A 27,057-nucleotide genomic window follows, 5' to 3' on the forward strand; every position below is an offset into this window, starting at 1 on the left:
CAAAGCCTATGTCTGTATGTAATTAGACATAGTTTCACCCCTCCTGGCATATGGACACCATTCTTCCTCCAATCACCTTTACTCTTAAGAACCTGATTGACTCTATGAAAGGGAGGAAGGGGGAATATATTAAGATTGGTGTTTCCTATGCCAGTTTTAGTCTATTCCCTGCTGGAATGAAAAGTGCCCGAATTATTTTGAAGCTCTGGCCACTTAAAAATTGGAATGCATTTTCATCAGAATTCAAATCTACTCTAGACAGGAACATGTGCAGATGTCTGGTATAATTCATGGCAGTTTGCTGGCGCGCCCCAAAGATATTCCACATTTACTACCCATCTATGACAGTTTTCTGGTGCAGGGTGTAAATCCCCCTGCAGTAAAGTTTCTACTAATCACCAGAGGTAAAGTCTTCATTGCCATGAAGCAGTGAGAGTCAATGCAAGATACCATAAATAGGAATAAATATGAGTATATATGGTGTGACAGCTCATTTCTCATACTGTGCACCCAGCTCATTTCCCAAATATCAGAACTTGATAAACAGACTGATTGTGCAAGATTTCTGCTAATATTTCGCGACCCTGCTATTCATTATTATTAGAGCCATCTCCTGTGTAAGTAACCACTGGCTGTAAAGCCACAAATGGTTCACTCAGTTTTTGATCCTCCTTTAAAGAAGCAACCTGATCAGAGATGGAAGAGAAGGCCAGCTGGTCATGTTCCACTATGTTTTCCTGATCCTCGTCTTTCTTCTTTTTCACGTAGAAAAGTTTCCGGAACATTTTTAACTCTTGAAGTTCACAAAAGGTCTCCAGGACCACCAGCATCGCAATGAGACCCAGCAACAAGTAGCCTGTTGGAGAGAATAATAGGTAAATATAGATAAGGATTTACTGAAAGCCATAAAATTCTAACTCATTAAAAGACAGCGACATTCAGCCAGCCTGACATTCAGGGCAAATATTGGACACGAGCAATCCTAGAGTTTGTTCCTCCCCATTCAGTTTTTGGTGTTTTTTTTTTTTATCAATGTGTTTTCCCCAATCATCGGCAATTATGGGACTGACATCGGGCTATGTAATGCACCTTTGAGGCTCCACGTTGTGGAAATGATTTTTTTTGTTACACATTTTCTTGTGTTTTTTTAAACCAAAGCGGGAGTGGATTGAGCAGAAGGTATAAATATAAGCACTTTTTATAGATTTCCCATTCCTTAGGTAGCTATTCTTGGCTTTGTCTCAAAAAAAAAAAAATGCAGCAAAAATCTTACGCTGAACACTATCATACCTTTTAAAAAGTTGTTTTTAGCAATATGCAAATTGAACTCAAGGAAATTGAGTGTTTCTATTGGGCTAAGTAAAGGTATGATCGTGTGATCCTCATCTTAAGTGGTGGTTTTCTGTTTCAGGAATTTTAAGTTTTGTTGAAATAGTAAACATGCTGCAAAAAAAACAGCATTTCAGGCTGCGACCTCAACCATAATTATTCTATAATAAATTAAAATGATGTCATTTTGTATTACACATTGTGTATCAGTCTTCAAGTTCTCTGCTTGCTGTTAGCGAATGGAGACATTTTAGATTACATACAGAGACCAAAAACCTGTAGCAACCTAATAAGTCACACAGATGAGAGTTTGTTAAATGGATCCTATCATTTAAACACATTTTTTCTGGTTGACATGTAGGAATAGCCTTAAGAAAGCTTGCTTTGCTATTCTTCTACCTTTCGTTGTCTTCTCCGGGCCGCCGTTCGGTTAAAATCCCGTTTTTCGCTGGTATGCAATTGAGTTCTCTCGCAGCACTGGGGGTGGGCCCCAGCTCTCAAACAGCACTAGGGGCGTCCCCAATGCTGTCAGAGAACTCTCCAGTACTGTCTCCATCTTCATCTGGAACAAGGTCTTCACCGCATCTTCCGGCAGTGGCTTGTAAACTTCTAGGCTTCGGGCAAAGCTGACTGCGCATGCTCGCGGCCACAAGAAAAATGGCCACTTGCACAGTATTGTAAGTGGCCATTTTCTCGTGGCCAGCGGGCATGTGTAGTCGGCTTGTCCTAGGCCTAGAAGTTAGAAGACACCGCCGGAAGAAGACGCAGTGAAGACCTCGTTCCAGAAGAAGATGGAGGCGGCGCTGGAGAGTTCTCTCGCAGCATTGGGGCTGCCCTCAGTGCTGCGAAAGAACTCATTTACATACCGAGAAAAACTGGAATTTCAAGCAAATGGCGGCAGAGAAGACAACGAAAGATAGGAGAAGAATAGCCTTTCTTAAGGCTATTTCGACGTGTTAGAAAAAAAAAGGGTTTGAAAGAGAGGATCCCTTTAAGGCTATTCCTTCGTGTCAACTAGAAAAAAAATGTGTTTAAATGATAGGATCCCTTTAAAGTTGTATCTGATACAGATAATCCTTCTTGAGCTAAATAGTCTACAGGTCTCAGCCTGACACATTATACCTGCACTAATACAAAATATCAGGCCAGAAGAAAGATTTGTGTTGCAAGGGGACATTGTATTTAATATATAGGGGAGGAGAGTGTAATGTAAGCACTCCTCAGGATATGGTGTTTGTTTTGTAGGCAGAATCTAGCTGCCGGCTTTCAGGTGCGTTAGTGGCAGGTTCTCCTTGGGTGTTGGCTACCTACACCAGGCTAGTGAGCTGCACTTATGGGTTCAACATGTGTTCTTTAGCATCCTGCCTATTTACACTATGGACTTCTGCATGGAGAGTTTAAATTTTATAATATATCCTCCATGTGAGTATTAGTGAGGCTGTGGCTCTAACTATTGCTCCACTCGTTCAATATAAGGGTTTTAACACTATGGACCTTATCGGTTGATTTGTGAGAGGGTCAAATATTTCAGACAGACACATGTGAACCAGAGTATTTGGTAGTATCAATAGGACAGCTCCCATTTAGGACCAGCACCAATATGTTAATGTGATGTTGCCTATGACTTTAGCCTCAATTCAGAATGAATCTTGAGTCAGAAATGGTTTAATTGGAACTAACTTTAAAAGATTTACTCATCTCTAAGCAGGACTTGCTTTGTCCATATAAAAGTGCTCCATCTGGATCCAATGTCTCCAAAATGATTTTTTTTCTGTTTCATGCATACTATAGACAACTGTTTAGTTAGTAAATACAGTCATACCTTCAAGGTAGAACAGTTCTGTAACATGATTATCACATGATAACCGGATGGATAGGTGGTGAAGTCTATTTTCAACAATATGATTGTGTGTTAGTCTATACTAAGCTATTAAAGGAATTCTCCAGTACGGTATAAATAAAGTTCATTAACATAAGCAGAAAATGTCTTCACAGTTTATTATACTGTATGTGCTGCAGCAGTTTGGTCTCCAGATATCTAAATATCTACTTACTGTAAGGTCTGAATTGCTTTATACTTCATGGAACGTTCTGGTCTCTTTAGTTAGTTATTTTATACTATAGTGACATTCTCCAGTGGTGGTATATAAAGCCTGGCACCACTGGACTATGGAGCAGTGAACACATGGTCTGTGGTGTGACAAATCACACTTCTCTATCTGGTAGTATGATAGACAAGTTTGGGTTTTGCAAATGCAAGGAGAACATTCCCTGCCTGCCTATGTTGTGCCATCTGCAACGTTTGGTGAAGAAGGGATTTTCAGCCCTCATCCCCTTAGTTCCAGTCAAAGAAAGTCATAATGCTTCAGCATACCAAGACATTTTAGACATTCGTAGGCTTCCGACTTAGTGGGATCATTTTGAGAAGTACCTTTTCTTTTTCATCATAACTGTAACCCTATTCACAGACCAATAATCTAGAAGACGCTAATATCAGGGTCTTCTAAATTATTGGTCTGTGAATAGGTATGCAACCATGAAGACAATACATTTTTGAATACAGTGAATTCTCATAACTGTGATACAGTGCAAAAAATTAAGCCCATAAAGGTTTGGTTGGGTGAGTTTGGTGTGGAAGAACTTGACAGGTCGACACAAACTCCTGATCTCAACCCCACAGAACACTTTGAGTGAGCTAGAATGTAGATTGCGAGCCAAGCCCTCTCTTCTAACATCAGTCTCTGACCTCACTAATACTCTTGTGGATAAATGGGTAAAAATTCCCACAGACACATTCCAAAATGTTGTAGAAAGCCTGCACTCCTGGTTTTAGCTCACAATCACTAATACAAATCACTGACCAAAACAGTTTACACATTTAAGGTTTCAGGTATTTCCCCTTTAAAAGTATATAATCTGAAATACAGGTGCTGTATGTCTGGGGAGAGGAGGCAGTTCTAGCACATAAAACCTGACTCACCTAGGTAGAATAAGGCTGCTTAAATAGAGGGTAGTGGCCGTATATTAGTCACCACAGATTCACAGCAGCTAACCCACAATGATTAGCACAGTGGATGAAATTTTACAAAATGTAACTCCTTCAGTACAGTACACTTATGCAGGATTTTAATTTGTGCTAAAAGTTTTCCCCACCGTTTTCAACCATTGCAATGCAAAGGCCAAAAAAAAAGAATGACCTCAACAAAAAAGACCGTATCTGATGAGGTTATTGTAGTAGCGCTTTCTACATTAAATGTGAAGTACTAGCATGGAGAATGAGATTTTTTTAAAATCAAGTCTCATTCACATGTTGAGACTCAAACACGCAGCCCAAATTGAGTGTTTAGGGCACAGCTGTTGATTTATTCTGTGTGTTTATCCAGAGTTTTCGACCATTGCAATTCAAAAGTTGAAAGCAACCAAAGACCTGTAGCAATTCCAGGGATGCCACTGCAAAAAAAAAAAAAAAAAAAAAAAAAAAAAAAAAAAAAGCACCCTATTTTTTAGATAAGGCACCATATTCTGGAGAAACTATTTTTGGCTGCTGTGGAAATACCACTGGGGGAAAAAAAAACACCCAACCAACCATTCCCCCCTTCCCCTAACCCCCCCCCCCCAAAAAAAAAAACAAACAAACAAACAAAACAGGGGCACATTTATTTAGACTAACCTTACTAACACCAGTCTTCATAGCCTTGGAACCACCATGAGGCACACCCTTTGTTTTTTGTGTGCCCTGGGACAAATGTATGCCATCTCATAGCTGATGTACATTACCCCCAATATTTACGCCAAATAAATGATAAATTTGGCCCCACCCTCTACCTATATTCAGCATGTTAATTTTAGCTGCAGAATTGCAAGCAGGTTTCCCTATATATTTAATTAATAGAAGAAGAAAAATACAGTAAAAACTAAAAAATTCTATGAAAAAATAGTTTTTGCTGCATTTCTTAGCAGCATTCTGCTAGGTGGAGCTTTAGCGTCAGGCAGTTTTTTCAGCCTATTGCTGGACTTAAATTATGGAAATTCAGCAGCAAAGTGGTTTTCAGTTAGTGTACCCTTATAAAAGCATAACAATACTTTGCAGGTGAGGTTTTCACAACAAGGAAAAGTGTTTTATCAGCAGACTGATCTATTGTTTACTATTTCTACAACACTTAAGATTTCTCAAACAGAAAGATCAGGAAAAAGTCACATCATCATATGTTTGCATACTAAGAAAAATGACCTTTATAAAAGGTATGATGGTTTTCAACGTAGGATTTTTTATATGCTTTGACTGGTTTGATATTGAGTTTAATGGTGACAGACTCCCTTTAATTCATAAGAAATGTTGTTGCCATTTCTAGGTAACACAGCCTTTGTGGTTGTCTTTACTCAGTCTCTTCAAAGGAAACATGCAGGAGGAAATGTTTGTGGTATGAACAGTGACAAATTGACTATTAAACTGTTGTGTAGTGAATCAAATCAAAAGGTGAGACTTAATAAACCCTCAACAGACTTCAACATAGGAAACTATAATGAGTAAACCTCAGTAAGCTGTCGTACCCCTCCCAGGCCTGATATTTCAGACCTACAAGACTAGCAGGTCCTGTAAATTGGGATACATGAAAATTGCTAGTCTACATTCCAACTTGAAAACCCCTTGACAATAGCTGCTGTGAAGACACAGGGCAGCCTGCTGTCACTGGTAGAGCATTTTCTTCTTAAAGAGGACCTTTCATGGGTTTGGGCACAGGCAGTTCTATATACTGCTGGAAAGCTGAATTCAGCGCACTGTCAGCTTTCCAGCAGTATATAGAACCGCCTGTGCCCAAATCCATGAAAGGTCCTCTTTAAGGCCTCATGTACACAAGCATATTTTTCATAGCTAGTGCACTGACTCGGAAACATGAATATGTATTATCATGGGCCCATATGTGGAGCCATGAGCCTAGGGCAAACCTCAGGAAAGGCCCCCACTGCTTTTACCGTATTTTATTTTTTTTAATAGGCTGTTACTTGAATGGATTATATTCATTTACTTACGGTGAGATATGGAACCTGAAAGTCAGAAGTTCAACACATTGTTACCCTTTTGCTCGTCAGTGTATATAATTCAGTGGTCTCATCCCATGTGGATGAACCCTTAGTGCATACTGAAGAGGGGGAGCTAAAGGTGAGCTTTACAAATCCCTATGCAGTGAGGTATGGAGGAAATGAAAATTTTAAAATTTGACTTGACATGAGAGAAATATAACACAAAGATTATACATAGTTCTCTCTCTATACTATATTTTACATAAATTATGCACACAAATATTATTCATGCATGCTGTACATATATCATGGGATTCAATCATCATGGTTTATATTACTAATTAAATAATATTTATCTAGACTTCATTCTACTCACATGTGATTCCCATTTTATAGAGTTGGCGGAATTTCTGGTTGTATCCCTCTCCAGGAACATAATCCCCCAAACCTATGGTACTTAAAGAAATGAAACAAAAATAAAAAGATTCCAGGAAATTCCAATCTTCTTCCAATATGGAAAAGGCAGCAGCAGGAATGAAGAAAAAACAGGTGACAGTGAAAAATCCCAAAAGCAGTGAGTGGACAATGGCCACAATGTGTTTGGGGAAACCCCAATGGAGGTGAATGTAGAGAACAGGCTTCCTGGTAACATAGACGATAATCCGCTGTACTAGTGCCGTAAACAAAAGCAGGGTGAAGGGGATTCCGATGACAGAATACAAAATGCAGAACAACTTTCCTCCATCTGACAAGGGAACTGTGTGACCATAACCTAGAAACATAGGATGAAGAGTTATCAATAGACAATCCGTACAGAAGAAACAAGCAATAATACAGTCTTCGAGTCCATTCACACGGAGGAAAATGACGCTGAATTTGGTGCTGAATTTCAGCGATGAAAAAAGCGCCTCCCATTGACTTCAATGGGTTCCTTTTCCTGTTAGCAGAAAAAGGAACCCATTGAAGTCAATGGGGGACTTTTTTTTCAGCGCTGAAATTCAGCACCAAATTTAGCGCCATTTTCCTTCGTGTGAATGGACCCTTCCATTGTGTCAGAAATAGCCTCAGAGGAGGTCAAGTGACATTTGGGTGTGGCAAAGCGATCAATATAAAAAGAATTGACCTATATAGCCAATTAGGCTGGGACCCACATGGCATAAACGCAATGGAAAGAATACATAGCGTTTTACAGTCTCTGCAAAGCAGATGGGATTCTAGTGAATCCCATCCACACACTGCAAAAAAATACACACAGACATACCGCAATTTCTAAAACAGTCACAGTTTTGGAAATCGCAGCATGTTAATTATATCTACGGAAACGCTGGAGGTTTCCCCATAGGTATAATGGAAACAGAAAATCTGTAGAGGTTTCCACTTTCTCTGAAAAGTGCTGTAGGAAAAAATACACATGCCAGCCAGGCGGTTTTTCCCTCCCGCACAGTGAATGGACCTTAAAAAGCCACGTCACAGTTTTTGGCAAAAAAAAAACAACAAACAAACCACGAAACGATTTCCGCCTCCCATTCACTTGTATTGACTTCCTGAGGCGGAATCCGCCTCAAGAAAGGTCATGTCACTTTTCTTTTCCGCTAGCAGTAAAAAAAAAAAAAAACACTAGCAGAAAAGAGAATGCTAGCGGTCTCCACAGACCACCATTGTGAGGGGGTAGATTATGACGTGGATTCCGCGCCATAATCTGCCCTCTCTGTGCCCGTCTGAACGAGCCCTTAGCCTAATATTCTTTGCATTACACACACTCACCACTGACAACAAAAAGCTGAAATCTCTACGGTTTGTGTTCCTCAAGAACTCATATTCTTACAGGAAGCCTTCAGTTATTCCCTCTTATTGTCACATGATCCTGATTTACCATATACTGTATACTCGAGTATAAGCCGAGTTTTTCAGCACAGCCTCGGCTTATACTCAAGTCATTATGGCAATATCAGTTACAGACCCAGCATCCGGTCCCAGCATACAGACAGCAGGGTGGGTGCCGGGCTCACAGCAACGCCACGCTCCTGGCTGGAGCGTGGCGATGCTGTTCATTTCAAACTGCAGAAGTACTTATGGTACTTCCGCTATCAGGCCCGGAACACAGACCTTGCCCCCCACACTGCTCTATCACACACGGGGTGACATGGCCACGTAACCTCAGGCACGCACCCGGCTTGCTAGCATAAGTACCGTAAGTACTTCTGCAGTTTGAAATGCAGTATGCCGGGTCCGGACGCTGGGTCTGTAGCTATAATGGCACCGCCCTGCTCCAGAGCTCCGGCATCTCCGCTGTAAGACAGCGGCGATGCCATCGGCGGGTGGAACTTGAAGCCTCCGAGTGGAACTGCTGCGGGGAAGCGGCAGGCGCTGCCATGCCCCTGGAGAGAGGAGGGAGCGGGCATGACTGCTCTCTCAAGGGCGAACCTGAAGCGCTGAGGGCGGACCTGAAGGAAGACCTGGGCCGCCAGACCTTAAGGGCAGAAGCCCCTGGCAGCCGGGGATTCCCCGGCTGCAGTTTCCCTTTCAGGTCCAGCGGCCGAGGTTCTCCTTCAGGTCCGCCCCTCAGTGCTCCTGCCGGGGATTCCCCTCAGCACCTCTTTAAAGGTTCCCCGGCTGCAGTGCTTTTCTTTTGAAGGCTGCTCTATGAAGCATGCAAATGAAATGATGATTTTTGCAATGTATTGCAATGCATTAGCATTGTAATGCATTGCATTAGTAATCAGGGGTCTAACAAAAGAAAAAAAAAAAAAAAAAAAAAAAAAAAAAAAAAAAAAAAAAAAAAGTAAAAAAAAGAAATAAAAAATTAAGTATTAAAAATTCAAGTCACCCCCCTTTCCCTAGAACACATATAAAAATACTGTTAATAGTGTGAAACACATACACATTAGGTATCCCTGTGTCTGAAAATGCCCGCTCTACAAATCTATAAAAATATTTTTCCTGTACGGTAAACGCCGTAGCGGGAAAAAAAAAAAAAAAAAAAAGTTGTCTAACGGCCCCTTCCCTGAGACTGGGTTTTTTACCCCCCACTTGGAATTCAGCCTGACTACAGCCAGGCTGAATATAGGGTATCTGCAGTGCTCCTGTTCCGTTGGGAAGGGGTTAATAGGAGCACTGCAGATACCCAATATTCAACCAGGCTGAATTCCAAGTGGGGGGAAAAACCCTCAGTCCTCAAGCTCAGGGAAGGGCAGACAGACAACCAAAAGGCCCCCTCTCTTTTCCCAGCACCCAGCAACTACTGCACCCAAAAACTCTGACCATTTTAAATTTTTTACATTTTCCAGTAGCTGCTGCATCCCCCCCCCCCCCAGGCTTATACTCGAGTCAATAAGTTTTGCCAGTTTTTTTTTTTGTTTTTTTTTAAAGTAAAATTAGGGGTCTCGGCTGATATTCAGATTGGCTTATACTCGAGTATATACGCTATATTACTCAAATACTACTATTTTTTTCCCAAACTATTATCTGTACAGGGAGTCTTAGATGCACCAAGCTTAGCCTGTAGACAAGACACACAGCTGAATCTGTTAAAGGGAGTTTACAATGACAATACTTACATATACAAAAAAATGGTATACAGTAATATAATGCAATGTCACCAATGCACACCACTATTTGGTGACATGCAACAGTGGGATGGGGTGCTCAGATGGCGAGCCAACCTTCAGTGAGCAATCATTGAGCCACCTTTCCTTGCAGGTATGCATGGAGGAAGGAAGACACAGTGGAGACACCTGGACCTTCTTTATAGAGTTCTTTATTAGCTTTGTGTAATATGACCAATCACATGAAAATTTTGGTTTTAAGAGGGAATTTCAAATCAAAGAGAGAACGACGCATTTATGAGTGTAAATTTATGACCCTGCTTCAAACACTGGAGAGGGGGCTAAATTTGTCACATGGTTTTATGTCATTTTACAGAAATTCCTGACCTGAGACCCTGAGAACTGATAAGGACCTGTAAGTGTTTACATTGTTTCTACCAATTACTAATAACCCTCTACCCCCCTTCCTCCTGGAATTCTATCCCCATGTGTCCTTTTTGTATATAAATATGCATCCTTCAGAAATGGTTTTAAATTTACTTGAGAAAGGAGCCTAGACGTTCCGAAACGTTGTAATCTGTCATCATTATTAGTTAGCCATTAAAAAGGTATCAACTACTGAAGACTATCAAAATTTTTGTTTTTTTATATTTCCTACCCACTGGCTAACACGGTACGAGAACAAACATTTTCCTTATAGCTTTGTGTAATCAGATACATCTGAACAGGAACACAGCAGTACCTGCGAGCGCTTCCCTGGGGACTTGGTGAGAGATGCCATACTTCTGCTAGTGTGGGGGATGCAACGCCTGCCTCCTAAAAGCTATGTCATCACTAGCAGGGTTTGGTTGGTGCTTTATTTGCGGGAACAGACTACATAATGAGCATCTCCTCACTCCTCAGCACTAGAAAAAGGATTAGGCCAGGGATCCACAAATTGCAGAAAAATATGCGCAGTGGAAACGGTTTTGGAAATTGCAGCATATCAATTATACCTACAGAAAAGATAGTGGTTTTCCTATAGGTATAATGGAAGCAGAAAGTCTGCAGAGGAAATCTCTACAGACTTTCTGAATAAAGGGATGAGAGAAAAAAAATACTGTGTTGCTGCTGTGCGTTTTTCCACATTTTTTTTTTTTTTTGCTGCGGCTCACTATGTGGGGTCTCAGCCTTAAATATGCACTTTCCCACCCTGGGTATCTCAGGTAACTCCTGACAACAGTGGGTAACACTATGGGAGAGCATTAAACAACCGCTCCAGAGGTGCAACTCAATTCAGTGCAAGTCATACATCAACAATATGTAATACACCCTAAGAAACAATAGCAAAAGGAAGCCAAGGCATGTCACACCGAGCCAAGGCCGTGTGTCGGCCAAACCAAACTCCTCTTCAGTCCCTCCCCTGTCTATTACTGTGACTATTGTACAGTGGGAAGAACAACCAACTATTTATGTACGTCCATCTTAAAGCAAGACAGTTTCTCAAAATTATAGAAAATAAACCAGAACTAACACTCATGTAGAAGGCCTTAGGATCTGGTAAAGTGGCAGACTCCACTTCACACATTTTCACTTACAGTGGGCCCTCAAAGTATAGACTGGAATATATAATGGAAGTGGTTTTAGCATATTCCCCTTAATGTCTGTGGAACAGTGTTCTGGCAAGCTGGTGTATGTCTGTCGGAAGCTGGACATGTGCATTAGATAACTGTTGGGTAAACCATTCAATTTCAGCTGAATCAGCCAACCATCAAATGTATGTACAGTAGAAGTGGAGGGGGAGGAAGGGTTATATTGGATTTTAACATTGCTGATCCTTTTGTTCTCAAGAGAGATAAACTGCTGTCAGAGATGCATGAATAGAGCTTAGGTTACACTTCAGCCCAACTTCTGGCACGGTCAGTGGAATAAAATATTGTACATTCCACTATCAGGTTGCCATTAGTGAGCTCACAAAGACACGGAAGTCCTGGGTCATTGCCCAGTGTGATACTGTATGCAGAGTGGAAATTATACATCTAATGCCATGTAGCTAAGCTTCTCCTATATAACAGTATATCAAAGAACTGCATAGATGTATAATGGAAGATTAGTGCAGGGAGTTGTATAATAATAACGAGAGACAAGTGTTAATGTTTGCTTACTTCCAGAGGATAAACATCGACTGATACACAGGTGATATACAGTCCATGGTCATGTGATATACAGTCCATGGTCATGTGATATACAGTCCATGGTCATGTGATGAACACAGGTGCACAGCTCGTTATTAAGCAGATGTCTGATTACTGTGCTGTGACTATAACGAGTTGTGCACCTGTGTGTTTATCACATGACCATGGACTGTATATCACATGACCATGGACTGTATATCACTGATGTATTTCCACTGGCAATAAGCAGCATGAACAGAGCGGAGATTTGGAAAACTGTGAGGAACTGATACAGAAAGTATATCGGAAACTTTTCAGTATACAAATAGCATTGGTCACTCAATATAGGTCTGAAAGTGGACAGTGCCTTTATGTGTCACTGTATACACTCAAAAACAGACCCATTCATTTTTACTGGTTCTAACTGGACTTCCATTTACGTTCCTTAAGGCTAAGGCCCCATGGGCCATATACGCAGCAAGTGCTGCGGGAAGAACCGCTGCGTGAATGCATTGCGGTTCTTTCCGTAGCGCTTTTAAGAAAAAGTTCACAGAGTTTTCATTTGCGGACTTTCTCTTAACATTATATCTACGGGAAAGCCGCCGGCGTTTCCGTAGATATAATTGACATGCTGTGATTTGCAAAGCTGCAACGGCTTTGCAAATCGCAGCGTGTCCGCGCTGCGATCTTTTCCGCAAAGTGGTGATGGGATTCACATGAATCCCATCCATTTTGCCAGCACTGTACAGCGCCGCAATTTTTCCAGCAGCGTTTCCGCTGTCGCGGACAAATTGCAGCATTTACGTTCCGTGGGGCCCCGGCCTAAAAAAGGATCAGTGGGTTGGGTCAAAAAAGATTAACAAAATTCAAAATTCATCCATTTTTTTCATGGACAGTTAAAGGGAGACAAATACCACGTTGGTATAGCTTCTTCTACCTTTGTTATTCTGATTCGCGCTGCTGTTCCTGGGAAATTTGTTATTTCTTCCTTATGCAAATGAGACTTCAGTAATGGTGCCTGAAGAATCTAGCGGCGCCTCTGTCAGGCTCCCCTGCCACGTCATCAGCTGACAGAGCTGACTGCATATGTCCGTTCATCCAGCTTCCTGTGGCGTCTGTTCGGCCACAGGAAAATACCCAAACAGACACGCGCAGTTGGCTCTGTCGGCTGCTGACGCGGCAACGAAGCCAGACAGAGGTGCCGATAGAGTCTTCGGGCAGCATAGGGGACGCCCTATGCATTCTGAAGTTTCATTTACATAAGGAAGAGATAAGAAATTTCTCAGGAACGGCGGCAATGAATGACTGCAGGCAGAGATCTAGTAATCCATAAGGAACTGATACAGAAAGTATATTGGAAAATTGTACAACATTTAATTATACAAGCAATATAATGGGTCTCAATATTTGTCAGATCAGGAACATAGAATCTCCCTTAAACTATATTGGTGACGTTGCTATTGTTGGAAACTGTGCTCCTTAGAGAAATGTATTAGCGGAATACAGATCATTTTATATCTTGCCAAAAGCAAGAGAGATGGTCAGATGTTCTGCAGCAAGGTCAGCATTGTTCTGGGCTCAGAGGGATCAGATCATACAAAGCAGTGAAGGACTAGGCACAACATGGGATGCATTTGAAGGTCACAGCTGGATGAGTGCCAAGATGGGCAGGGATTAAAGCATATACATCATAGACCCTGACAGGGCAGGATACAGTACAAGACATGCAGCAATTACCTGCAAGTCTAAGGCTGGTCTTACACGGCCGTAATGTAAGTCTGCAAATTGTCCGCAATTGACTGTTTTCAATTGCGGACACATTATATTCACCACCGGATATTTTATCTGTGGTGTGGCCGGGCTGCAACCGTGGTCCGCAATTTATAGGACATGTCCATAATGGCCGTGAATTATGGCACTGCACGGACTCGCCCATAGAACTCTATGGGTGAGTGTGGCAGGACACGGACATCTGCGGAGTCTATGTTGCCGATCAGCAACTTGTGGACCGCACATTCAATACGGTCGTGTAAGACCAGTCTAAAGCAGAGGCTAGGCTTCCTAGGCTAGGCTTCCTCTTCACCCGGGGCAAACAATCAGCATGGCACTTACAGATGAAATAGAACGTTATTTACATTAAAGAGGCTTTTAAGACATAAAAATTATGGCAGGGCAGGGAAAAAGAATCATAAAAAAAGTGTTACCTCTATTTCACTCCATAATCCCAGCAGCACAGGCACTAGTCCTCCATCTTTATCTGGTTCAATAGCTCCCATGTGACTGCTACAGCCAATCACTAATTTAGTCACATGCGGTAGTAGATATTTTGCAAGAATGACGTAGCTAAATATTACAGGTGACTGCTGAAGCCAGTTATTGTGGAGGACAATTCACATTATTGCTATCCGGACAGATGACCCTTGATGCTAGGACAGCAGAGAGAACAATATCAGAGTAGCGATTCACCTCAAATTTCCAAAAGTTTTGGGCTCAATCTAAACCTAAAACTTTTGGGTTTCATCACTCTCAAAACACACTTTCATCAGAACCCAGAGTATAAAAAGGGGAGGCCAGGAGAGGTGAGGTGCTGTCTGGTGGTCTCTCATTGCCTTTTCCATTTTCTTCTGACCTTTAGCTGATGTTATGTGCACTGAGTTCACCTCTGATGGCTGTCATTGGGTCTTATTATTCAGGATGTTGGCGTACCCCACACGACCATTGAGTCGAGCCAGTGGCAAGAGGAAACAAGACGAGTATAACTGTTATACTTATTCACCTTCCCTCTGGGCCTACAGTTATTATGCTCTGGGATTTGATGAAAGAAAAAAAAAAAAAAAAGGAAAAGGAGATTCTGAATGCACATAAAGCTTAGGAGATGAGCAGCCGCTAATGCCCACGATCAGTGTCGGCTTAAAGGCCCCCGGCACCTCAGTCAAAGCTGCCTAAGGAGCCAGTTTGCTGGCTCTGCCATTTTCCCTGGAGTAAGATTTGGGGCCAGCGTCCTGTTCTCATGAAAGCCGGGAGCCTATTGAAAACTCCCAGGCTTGTCTCCCATGCATTTATATGGCAGGCTGCTTTATGTATCCTGTCATCCAAATGCAGATATTTTGCAATGCATTAGCAGTGTAATGCATTGCACAAGTGATAAGATCGTCTGGGGTTTTAAGACCCCTAGGGCATTGGTGTCAAACAAGGCCGCCTTGTGTTATCTGGCCCAGTACTTGTTTTTTGAGCCCAGCCATCCATGCATTTGTCATGGGCGTCAGGCGATATTATAATAGTTACAAATATGGTAGCCGCCAGTATAGCGCAGCGGTGGCAGATCCTTCTTACCATCGTGTGCCCCCCCCCCTTGATTTTAGTGACAGGCAGCCGCAGGAACCAATGAAATTGCAGCTTGTACTTGCAAGTGTCAGGATGTACTGACACTGTGCGTGGTGGTGGGATCCTGCAGAGAGTAGTTAGCCCAGAACAATAGTGTGCTGCAAGCTGGGAGGCAAGGACTCACTCAGACACACATATTGAATTTTACCCACAAATCTTTCAACTTCCATAATGAAAACTACAACCCCCAAGCAGCTGCAGATCCTCTGAATCTGTTGAGAGTTGTAGCTCCCCCCAGCCAAACCGTGTTAAAAAAAAAAAAAAAAGATATCTTCTGAAAATAAAAAAAGGTTGCAGATCTCAGGATATGCCTACTTTTAGGAAAAAATAAATTTGCGAAGATTTACACTTTTGTTAAGGGGTTAAAATGTAAATAAAACTATATATATTTGGTATCCCCGGAATTGTACCGAAACATAGAATACAGATGACATGTCATTTTGGCTGCACAGTGAACACCATAAAAACGAAGCCCGTAAGAATGTCACACATTCACTTTTTCTCCAATTCAACCCCATTCTGAATTTCTTTCCAACTTCCCAATACATGGTGCAGAATAGTACCATTATGGAGAACAATTTGTCCCGCAAACATTAAGCCCTCATATGGCTCTGTGAATGATGAAAAAAAAAAAAAAAAAAAAAAAAAGTTATGGGGTCTGGAAGGTGGGGAGTCAAAACGAAAATCAAAAAATATGTCACTGGCAGGAAGAGGTTAATAACCAAACTCCCCATTGTGGAAAAATTAAAGGGATTCTACCACTAAAACATTTTTTTTCTAGTTACCACGTCGGAATAGCCTTTAAAAAGGCTATTCGTCTCTTACCTGTGGAAGTGCTCTCCGCCGCGCCGTTCGTTCAAAATACCGGTTTGTACCGGTATGCTAATTAGTTCTCTCGCAGCGATGGGGGCGTCCCCATTGCAGCTCAAAAACTGACCGCAGCGCCGCCTCTCTGGTCTTCGGTGTCCTCCCCTTGCTTCTTCAGCGTACTGTCGGATGCCTGCGCAGTACGCTCTGTTCGGCAAAGATTGCCGAACGTACTGCGCATGCGCGAAATTGCGGTCCCAGCCATAGTGTGGGCACCGCAATTTCAACAGTACGTTCAGCAATCTTCGCCGAACAGAGAGCATACTGCGCAGGCGTCCGACAGACGCTGAAGAAGCAAGGGGAGGACACCGAAGACCAGAGAGGCGGCGCTGCGGTCAGTTTTCGAGCTGCAATGGGGACGCCCCCATCGCTGCGAGAGAACTAATTAGCATACCGGTACAAACCGGTATTTTGAATGAACGGTGCGGCGGAGAGCACTTCCACAGGTAAGAGACGAATAGCCTTTTTAAAGGCTATTCCGACGTGGTAACTAGAAAAAAAAAAAAAAGTGTTTTAGTGGTAGAATCCCTTTAATTGCTTAAGAAAAACACAAACATATTGTCAAACTGGCTGAGGATTGGCCAAAAGCAGCCACTTATGCCAAACACTAAACTTTTCAGCAGACTACTTGTGCTTCAGTTATCCAGCACAATAGCTCTATTTATGTTGTTTCTTCCTGTTATAGTTTCATCATCATCCAGTTTGGCTCAAGAAAATGTAATGTGTATCAAGCTTTAGATTATGTCTACTTACACTAGGTCCATACCTGCATTTGGGTTTCTGTTTGAGGGGTCTGCTTGGGGACCCCCCTGAACGAAAACCTAATCCGCTTAAAAAAAGCGGTTACCTTTGGAAACACACGGACTCCATAGGCTATAATGGGGTTCTCCGGGTTTCCCCCCCAAAACGGGTGAAAAATGTGGAGAGACAAGCGCATTTTTCAAGTGGATTGGGTATGGAATCCCCAGGCACAGTGCAGGCGTGAACCTAGCCTTTGGTCACATCTAGAAATGTATTCAGAATCAGCTGAGTTCCTGCTATCAGAAAGCAGGAAATTATTTGAAGTTTATCAGACTAGCAGAAAATCTAATGTGTATGGGGTCATCTGGACTCCCCTGATGCCAGAAATTGGGGAATATAATTCTTTTGTGCACAGGTAGGTAAGCTAGTGACAGATGTGTCTGGCAGAAGTTCTCTTTTTTTTTTTTTCTTTTTTTTAAATGTAGATTGTGAACCCCACATAGAGCTCACAATGTACATTTTTTTCCCTACCAGTATATCTTTGGAATATGGGATGGAAATCCATGCAAACACAGAGAGAACATACAAACTCCTTGCAGATGGTTTTATGCCCTTGGCGGGATTTGAACACCAGGACCCCATTCACACGGAGTAAACCCACGCTCATTTTGGTAGAATACACGTGTAAAAATAAGACTCCCATTGACTTCAATGACATTTTTTACACGTGTAAAAAAACAAACACGTGCATTCTGCCAAAATGAGCACGTAATGAGCCATACAGCAGTTTACGACCACATATGGGGTATTGCCATGTTAATAAGTAACTGTGGGGCGATTTTTCTCTTTGTGAAAATGAAAACTTTGGGAATAAGTTTTCGTAACTTTTCAATTACACATCCCAATGTTAATAAAATCTGTGAAACAGTTGTGGGGTGAAATTGCTCACTATACACCTTGATGAATTCATTGAGTGGTGTAGTTTCCATAATGTGGTCACTTTAAAGTTCACACAGAGTTTTTTGGTCAGGAATCCGCCTCAAAATCAGCCTCCAAAAAAACCCCTCCCAATAGAGTTCTTGGGCTGAGTTCACACAGGGTATTTTGGTCAGGATTTTGAAGTGGAATCTGCCTCAAAATCCTGACTAAAAAAACGTCTCCCATTGATATCAATGGGAGCCGGTCAGTTCTTTTTTTACGGGAGCGGTTTGTTCCGGCTCCCGGAAAAAAAGCAGCAACATGCTCATTCTTTCAGGTGGATTTGCCTCGTGACATACGCCTGAAGACACTCCCTCTCGACTAGGCCCATTCATTTCGGCCTAATCCTGAGCACAGTGCTGCGACTGGATGCTGATGCAGTGCATTGGCATACAGTCGCGACTACCCGTATTTTGGACTGGAATCTGAGGCGGTCTCCGCCTCAAATTCCGGTCCAAAATACCCAGTGTGAACCCGGCCTTACAGGGTTTCCATTGTTTTGGTACTCTAGGGGCTCTGCAAATGAGACATGGCACATGAAAACTATTCCAGCAAAATCTGATTTTGAAACACCCAGTGTTACATCCTCTCCTCCCACATGCTGCCGTGTGCCCAAACATCAGTTTACACCCACATGTGGGGTATTTCCAAAATAAATTACAGGACGCTTAAAAGATGATGCTGATATATAGCAGAGATATGCTAGACAATATTCATTTATTTGGGTGGCATGATGATCTGTCTGAAAAGTAGAGCATTTCATAATTTCAAAATTGTGATTGCCCCGCCGCCGGGGCAATATTGACCCATTTTTACCACTAACATGAAGTACAATGCGTCACGGATAAAACAATCTCAAAATTATTGCCATACAGAGCGACACAGTCAGGATCAGGGTTAATAGGGTTAATTCATTCATTCTTCATACCTGTGGTGGACAACACTGTGCTGGCAAAGAACAAGGACGACATGAAATCCCAATTCCAATTCCCAGATGCATTGTTCAGTATGGATACCCCATAGTTACTGGCCTCCAGGACACGTTCCAAAAACACCTCCAGCTGCGCCTCAGACATACACTCATTTTCATTTAAGAATTGTCGCTTTATTTCCAGCAAGTCCTTTCGGAGCAGGTCTTCATAAGGCAGCTCCACTGAGGAGAATACAAGTGCTCCAAATATCAGATACAGGAAATAACTGAACAGTAAAAAGACAAAGTACCAGGCTGGACGATTTCTGTCGATAAGTCGCATACACTTACTACTTGCAGCGGACTGCAGCATGGTTATGCTCACCGGTAAATCACTCTCAGGCAAAATGTAAAGTGTCCTAAGTCAGTGTTCAGATCTGTCCATAATCTCAGCCATTGCTACAGACAAACATTGCGGCTGGCCAAGTGGGTTCCAGAGCAGCAGTGATGGAATGTAAATCGTAATGCTGGAACTGGCTCTCTATGTTACCAGAGTTTCCAAGATGCCTGGAGCTGATGTGGCAGCTGCCTCTCCCAGGTTGACGTAGTCTTCCCACCCTCTCAGGTAACAATGAGATGCAAACTCATTTTCCAGTGCAGCTGAACAGAGGAATGTATCACAACTCACAGGGCGGCCATGACCTCCAATACTCTCTGCCCTCTAAATAAATATTGCATGCCTAGATAGAGTGTGGTGGGGGAAGGGGGGAAATAAACCGTCACAGAAGGAAATGAGAGCAGCACAGGAGATCAATGGCTCTTTATGCCACTCCTCTCTGTGGGCAAGCCAGTTCAGCTGGTTCAGGCATGTGCTGTCACAGCACTGTACCTTGCACAAGGAGCGCCCATTGGGTATCTCTGTCATTTATCTCTTAAAGTGACAGTGTCCTAGGAAAGCGAAAAACATTCCTCAATAAAAGGATTATTACCTGTCCTTAGCAAATAAAAAAAAAGCTCTCAGTACAGTTTTTATGATATGTTTTTTTTAACTTTTCTGTAATATCTGATTCTGGGAAAGTAGAGTGACAACCAATATTGACACCATTACAGATCCCACCAGGGGTTTAATATGACCGGAGTGGTACAGGGCATGCAGCCACCTAGAGATGGCCATTGCCCTACAGCACCATGATAGTGATTGGGGAAAACCTGGTTCCCCGACTGCTATACATATTGTTAATTGCATGCTGTATTGCTGCCCAGCTTCCTCTTTGGGGTTCTTCTGACCTCTGTCTGAGGTTATGTGCCCCAAGGGTCACTACTGGCATACCTCCCAACTTTCAAAGAACAAAAAGAGGGACAAAATGTGCGGCAAATGTACCAAATGTAGCTCCACCCACTTTTACGTTGACTCCAATTCTCATCCATTTTTCAAGTACACCAACACAGTATAATGCTCCTACAGTCACTCGTACATTATATGTCCCCACAATATAATCTTCCCTTCCAACTGCCCCACAGTATTAAAGGGGCTCTATCAGCAAAATCATGCTCTTAGAGCCCCACATATGCATGAATAGCCTTTAAAGAGGCTATTCAGGCACCGTAAAAGTTATATTAAACTACCCCCTAAAACCCTAAAAAAGAATATGATCTACTTGCGCATCGTGCACGCTGGGCGGGCATTCAGGGTGCACCGTCTTCTTCATCCACGCCTCCTCTTCCTCCGATGTCCTCGGGTCCCGTCTACCTCTGGCGCTCGCGAACTGATATTGATATAAAAAAAAATGGCCTGGGCGCATGCGCAGTAGCCGTAGTAGAAGCCGCATGCTACTGCGCATGCGCCTAGGCCATTTTTTTATATCAATGTCAGTTCGCGAGCGCCGGAGGAAGAGGAGGCGTGGATGAAGAAGACAGCGCACCCTGAATGCCCGCCCAGCGGGGGGGGGTTAGTTTAATATAACTTTTACGGTGCCTGAATAGCCTTTTTAAAGGCTTTTCATGCATATGTGGGGCTCTATCAGCATGATTTTGCTGATAGAGCCCCTTTAAGTCCCTCTCCAACTAGAGGGGGATATGAAACTGGGGCAGCTGGAAGGTCACATTAAACAGTGGGGGTAGTTGGAGGGGGACAATAAATTAATGACAACTCAGGTGGGACAATAAACTGGGGGCAACTAGAGGTGAACATTAAACCATAGGGGTAGCTGGAGGGGGACCTGTCTTCCTCTAGTTGCCCTCAGTTTAATGTCCCACTTAATATCCCCCCAGTTTAAGTGCCCCCTTCATCTACCCCCAGTTTCATGTCCCCTCCCCCATCTCTGCACCTAGTTTCATCTCCCCACAGTTTCATGTCCCCCCTCCATTTCTTCCCCCCAGTTTCATTTCCCTCCTCCATCTCTGCCCCCAGTTTTATGTCCCCCCTTCATCTCTGCCCCTAGTTTCATGTCCTCCCTCCATCTCTGCCCCCAGTTTCATCTCCCCCCTCCATCTCTGCCCCCAGTTTCATGTCCCCCCTTCCATCTCCGCCCCCAGTTTCCTGTCCCCTCTCCATCTCTGCCCCCAGTTTCATGTCCCCCTCCATCTCTACCCCAAGTTTCATGTCCTCCCTCCATCTTTACCCCCAGTTTCATGTTCCCCCCTTCATCTGCTCCCAGTTTCATGTCCCTCCCCTTCATCATGTTCCCCCTTAATGTTTAACATAATAAAACACTTATACTAACCTTTCCTCAATCCCCTGCAGTTCCGTCTGCAGTCTCAGTCGTGGAGTTGTAGGTGCGATGTGAGTGACGTCATCGCGCCTACAGCTTCTGGGCCCGAAGCGCAGCGGTGAAGCAGGAGCTGAGCTGTAACAGCTCCTGATGAAGCCATGCTAGGCGAAACGTGCGTCAGGCGTTCAATAGTTTACTCTCATTGGCGCTGTGTAGTGGACTCCATTGCTCACAATTTTACTATGTCTCTGGGTATGTAATTTTTGATATATGATGCTGCTATTTAACTGTCTAGTTGTCTAGGTGGTTAGTAGTTATATTCCCTGGGTGGAGTGTTACATGCACATGTTTTGTCTCTGAGACACTCTAGTATTTACCTATGACTATGCTGAGTGGGTTGTTTTATGTGTCTGCTCACTATTTGTAGTGAGCTATTGTTGTATGTCTCCCTGTGATTTTTTTTTAAAATATTTGGTTATCAATATTTTTCATACTTTTTATATATATTTTTGCATTTGTCTCATGTTTCCTTTCGTTACTATATCTATTCTATAGTGGGACTTTATTTGGTAGAGTACGTTTTTGGTTTTTGCTGACAGCTAGGCAGAGGCTGCACTGAGGGCCTTTGTCCACCATGGGCTTGTGGCCCCTCTCCACACTACAATGAGAAGGGAAATACCCCTGTGTCAGTGATAAGATTATATATTGCCCCACTATATTTATTGCTCACTACAGAGAATGTGTATGTAGTTGCTAAGGGTCTTTGTGAGTGTCAGCCTAAGACATGTGAGCTGAACATACCCTAAATATATCACCTACGGTAAACTGAATAACTCATGACCACTTATCAACCTTTCTACATCACTAGTGGCTAAATAGTGCAGGATCTCCTGCACTGTCAGTAGCCATAACTGGCATTGCAATCATATAGGGGCATGAGGTTTACTGGGCAGCACCAAGACTGTCAGAAGTATCCACTGAGTACCAAGTCCTATACAGGACCAGGAAAGGACAATGTGACCTCCAGAGAGTCCTTGTTATTAAGAGAGACAGTGCCTTCATTTATTGAGTTGGGAGTATCTACCAAGTATATAGCCTTTATCTGAGAGGCTGAACTGTATGCCAAATACTATGTGTGTTTCCAGTCTGTACTTCTGATGTTCCATGAGAGACTGTAGTAACAGTAAAGTTTCAAGGGATTTTCCAGAATTAGGGAGCCTTCACATGGAGTATACGCTCCGCTCATTCTGAACGTAAAAGTCGTTCATAATGAGCGCGTAAAAACCAGCTCCCATTGACTGGAATGGGTGCCGGCATACGAGCGCTCCCCATTGAAATCAATGGGAGGCTTTTTTCCCTATTGCTTTCAATGTGATATGCATGTATTCCCTATTGCTTTCAATAGGTAGTGCTCGTATGCCGGCACCCATTCAAGTCAATGGGAGCTGGTTTTTATGAGCTCATTCTGAACGACTTTTACGTTCAGTATGAGCGGAGCGTATACTCCGTGTGAAGGCTCCCTTATATTGGTCATCAATGTCAGATCAGGGGGAAACTCACATCCACACCAATCAGCTGATTGAAGAGAATGCCATACTCGGATCAGCACTGCGGCCTATTTACTGCTCACCAAGTACAGCGCTATACATTATATAGTGCCTGTGCATAGCATTGCAGCTGAAGCCCATTCACTTAAAGCAAACCTGTCACCCTCATTATGGCCACCAAACCCACAATACCATACCTCCCAACCGTCCCGATTTCCACGGCAGGAGGTTGTTAAATATTATATATTTACAATATTCTCTAGCAGACATGGGGTTAACACTCTACTGACATCATAGTCTTATATTCTTGGAACATGGGTGCGGTTAGAGTACACTATTTTAGAAATCTCCTTACATAGCTACAAGATGGAAGGTAACACCCACTCTCATGAATATAAATGAGTAAGAAATACACATGTCTGGGTCTGTCTTTGGGAAGACCAGGGGAAGACCAGGAGGTCTGTCTTTGGGAACACTAGGGTGGGTGGTCCAGGCAGATGGACATCCATGAACGTCGTAACCAGCCCAAGTCCACCAAGCAGATGACAAGCATGAACAAAGCTGTAACTACAAGATATCCAGATGATTTAACTTCTCTGAAGATGTAAGCTATTGACAATTGACTGATATTTGTGTTATTTGGACATTTTCCCTGTTCCTGTGTTTTCCTTCAAGATATTAATAAACCTCTACACTGATTTATAACAAGCTGACTTCTTCCTATCGTGGACAAGGCCAGGTCCGGATATTTAACAGTGGACACAAGTCTCACCGGCAAATACAAGATATTTAACAGAGGTATGTCCCGGTTTCAACTCATCAGTGTCGGAGGACGCCGATGAGTTGAATACATAGGCGATTAAAGCAGGAGCTGTCACAGTATATAATACAGTGGGGGGTACTGAGGAGTATATAATACCGTGGGGGGGGGGTACTGAGGAGTATATAATACAGTGGGGGGGTACTGAGGAGTATATAATACAGTGTGTGTGGGGGGTACTGATGAGCATATAATACAGTGGGGGGTTACTGATGAGCATATAATACTGTATAGTGGGGGGGTACTGAGGAGTATATGATACAGTGGGGGGGTACTGAAGAGTTTATAATACAGTGGGCGGGTACTGAGAAGTATATAATACAGTGGGGGGGGTACTGAGGAGTATATAATACAGTTGGGGGGGTACTGATGAGCATATAATACAGTGGGGGATACTGATGAGCATATAATACTGTACAGTGGGGGGGTACTGAGGAGTATATGATACATTGGGGGGGTACTGAGGAGTATATAATACAGTGGGGGGTACTGAGGAGTATATAATACAGTGTGGGGGGATACTGATGAGCATATAATACAGTGGGGGGTACTGATGAGCGTATAATACTGTACAGTGGGGGGTACTGAGAAGTATATGATACAGTGGGGGGTACTGAAGAGTTCATAATACAGTGGGAGGGTACTAAGGAGTATATAATACAGTGGGGGGGTACTGAGGAGTATATAATACAGTATGGGGGGAACTGATGAGCATATAATACAGTGGGGGGTACTGATGAGCATATAATACTGTACAGTGGGGGGGTACTGAGGAGTATATGATACAGTGGGGGGGGGGTACTGAGGAGTATATAATACAGTATGGGGGGAACTGATGAGCATATAATACAGTGGGGGGTACTGATGAGCATATAATACTGTACAGTGGGGGGGGGTACTGAGGAGTATATGATACAGTGGGGGGGTACTGAGGAGTATATAATACAGTGGGGGGGTACTGAGGAGTATATAATACAGTATGGGGGGAACTGATGAGCATATAATACAGTGGGGGGTACTGATGAGCATATAATACTGTACAGTGGGGGGGGGGTACTGAGGAGTATATGATACAGTGGGGGGGTACTGAGGAGTATATAATACAGTGGGGGGGTACTGAGGAGTATATAATATAGTGTGGGGGGGTACTGATGAGCATATAATACAGTGGGGGGGTACTGATGAGCGTATAATACTGTACAGTGGGGGGTACTGAGGAGTATATGATACAGTGGGGTGGTACTGAGGAGTTTATAATACAGTGGGGGGGTACTGAGGAGTATATAATACAGTGTGGGGGGTACTGATAAGCATATAATAGAGTGGGGGTACTGAGGAGCATATAATACAGTGGGGGGTACTGAGGAGTATATGATACAGTGGGGTGGGGGGCGTACTGAGGAGTATATAATACAGTGGGGGGTACTGAGGAGTATATGATACAGTGGGGTGGGGGGGCGTACTGAGGAGTATATAATACAGTAGGGTGGGGGCGCGTACTGAGGTGCATATAATACAGTGGGGTGGGGGGCATACTGAGGAGTATATAATACAGTGGAGGGGTACTAAGGAGCATATAATACAGTAGGGGGGGTACTGAGGCACAGATAATACTGAGGAATAAAATTATTTTTTGGTTTGGTTTGGGGGTCACAGCATCATGAGGAACTAGAATAGCTGGATGGTAACCAATATTTCATCTTGATCCAACAGAATCCATGACTGGTAATTCTGGTTATTTGCGCAATCATGAACTCCATGTTCCCAAATTGTCCCATTATTAATTACATTTAGGAAGGCGCTGATATCTGCAGCTACTGGAACTAGCAGGAAAAACCTGCTTTCAGAATAACTAAGGTGCAGATTTTATATTTTCAGCATGTCGATTCTTTCTGCAGAATTTTACTAAGGATTTCACACTTTATACTGCATTAGGCTGAAATATGTTCACCATATCCCAATGTGATACAGCAGTGATCATGGTCAATGCGTTATTGTGTAAGGAGAAATCTGAAAAAAAAGACAAATGATACCAAATAATATATATATATATATATATATATATATATATATATATATATATTTATTTATTTTTTTAAATAAAATAGTAATTAACAAGCAAAATTGTAATGAAACATTACATGATTCTAGTTTCAAAATGAGCACAGTGTCACTTCAGACATGGGATACACCACAGACCTTGTTGCAGCCCCCTATTAATCCGAATTGAGAGGGCTTTGTGATGTCATATATTCATCTTCCACCATTCTAACAAGTTAAATATATCGATGTGTAATAATATTTTCTACAGTTTTTATAATCACTATTTCCCTACAATTTCCTATAACGATATATCATGAGCTTTTTCCTTAAACCAGCTACTGAGATCTCCTTTCTCGTCTTTGAAGCCCCATGATTATTTTTTACAGCCCTGGCAACAACCCTTCAGAGTATGACACACCCTTATTGTAAGGCTTCATATGATATTTAATTTTCACCTTAACTTTTTTTTTTTTACATAGATTGTGAGCCCCACAAAAGGCTCACAAATTAATGTACATTATTTTTTTCCCTATCAGTATGTCTTTGGAATATGAAAGGAAACCTATTCAAATATGGGGAGAACATACAAACTCCTTGCAGATGTTGTCCTTGGCAGTATTTGAACCCAGGACTCCAGCACTACAAGGCTGCAGTGCTAACCAGTGAGCCACTGTGTTGCCCCGCTTTCACCCCTTTCAGTTGAATAGGTCTGATCTACAATGACAAACCAGAGCATTGCCAGCAGGGTCGCTGACACCTTAACCACTTCCGAACCGCCCATAGACTATAAACGTCCAGGTAGTGGTTGCCTAGTTCTGACAGGACGTACCGGTACATCCAATCAGAACACAGCAGCTGCATGGAGATTGTGCAGATGCTGATGCTGGGAGCCAGCTGTAACTTCAGTCGGAGCTCCTAGAGAGATGGTAGGGAAGGTTTATTCCCTTCCCTGCCTTCTCAATCGCTGTGTATACAGTGCTCAGTGAGCGCTGTATACACGGCTATGG

At 42.8% G+C, this 27,057-nt stretch overlaps 1 protein-coding gene across 1 annotated transcript; it reads right to left on the reverse strand.

The window, feature by feature from the left end:
* Positions 1-506: 506 nt before the first annotated feature.
* On the reverse strand, positions 507-19,762 carry KCNK1 (potassium two pore domain channel subfamily K member 1). Its single transcript, XM_075276873.1, has 3 exons — positions 18,948-19,762; positions 6,728-7,123; positions 507-856 (listed from the first exon to the last, which is right to left on the reverse strand). Exons 1-3 carry the CDS (start codon positions 19,300-19,302, stop codon positions 588-590), a joined length of 1,020 nt encoding a protein of 339 aa, XP_075132974.1. The 5' UTR covers positions 19,303-19,762; the 3' UTR covers positions 507-587.
* Between the last annotated feature and the right edge of the window lie 7,295 nt (positions 19,763-27,057).

Source organism: Leptodactylus fuscus, chromosome 6 (assembly GCF_031893055.1).
Source record: "Leptodactylus fuscus isolate aLepFus1 chromosome 6, aLepFus1.hap2, whole genome shotgun sequence".
Classification (NCBI taxonomy): Eukaryota; Metazoa; Chordata; class Amphibia; order Anura; family Leptodactylidae; genus Leptodactylus; species Leptodactylus fuscus.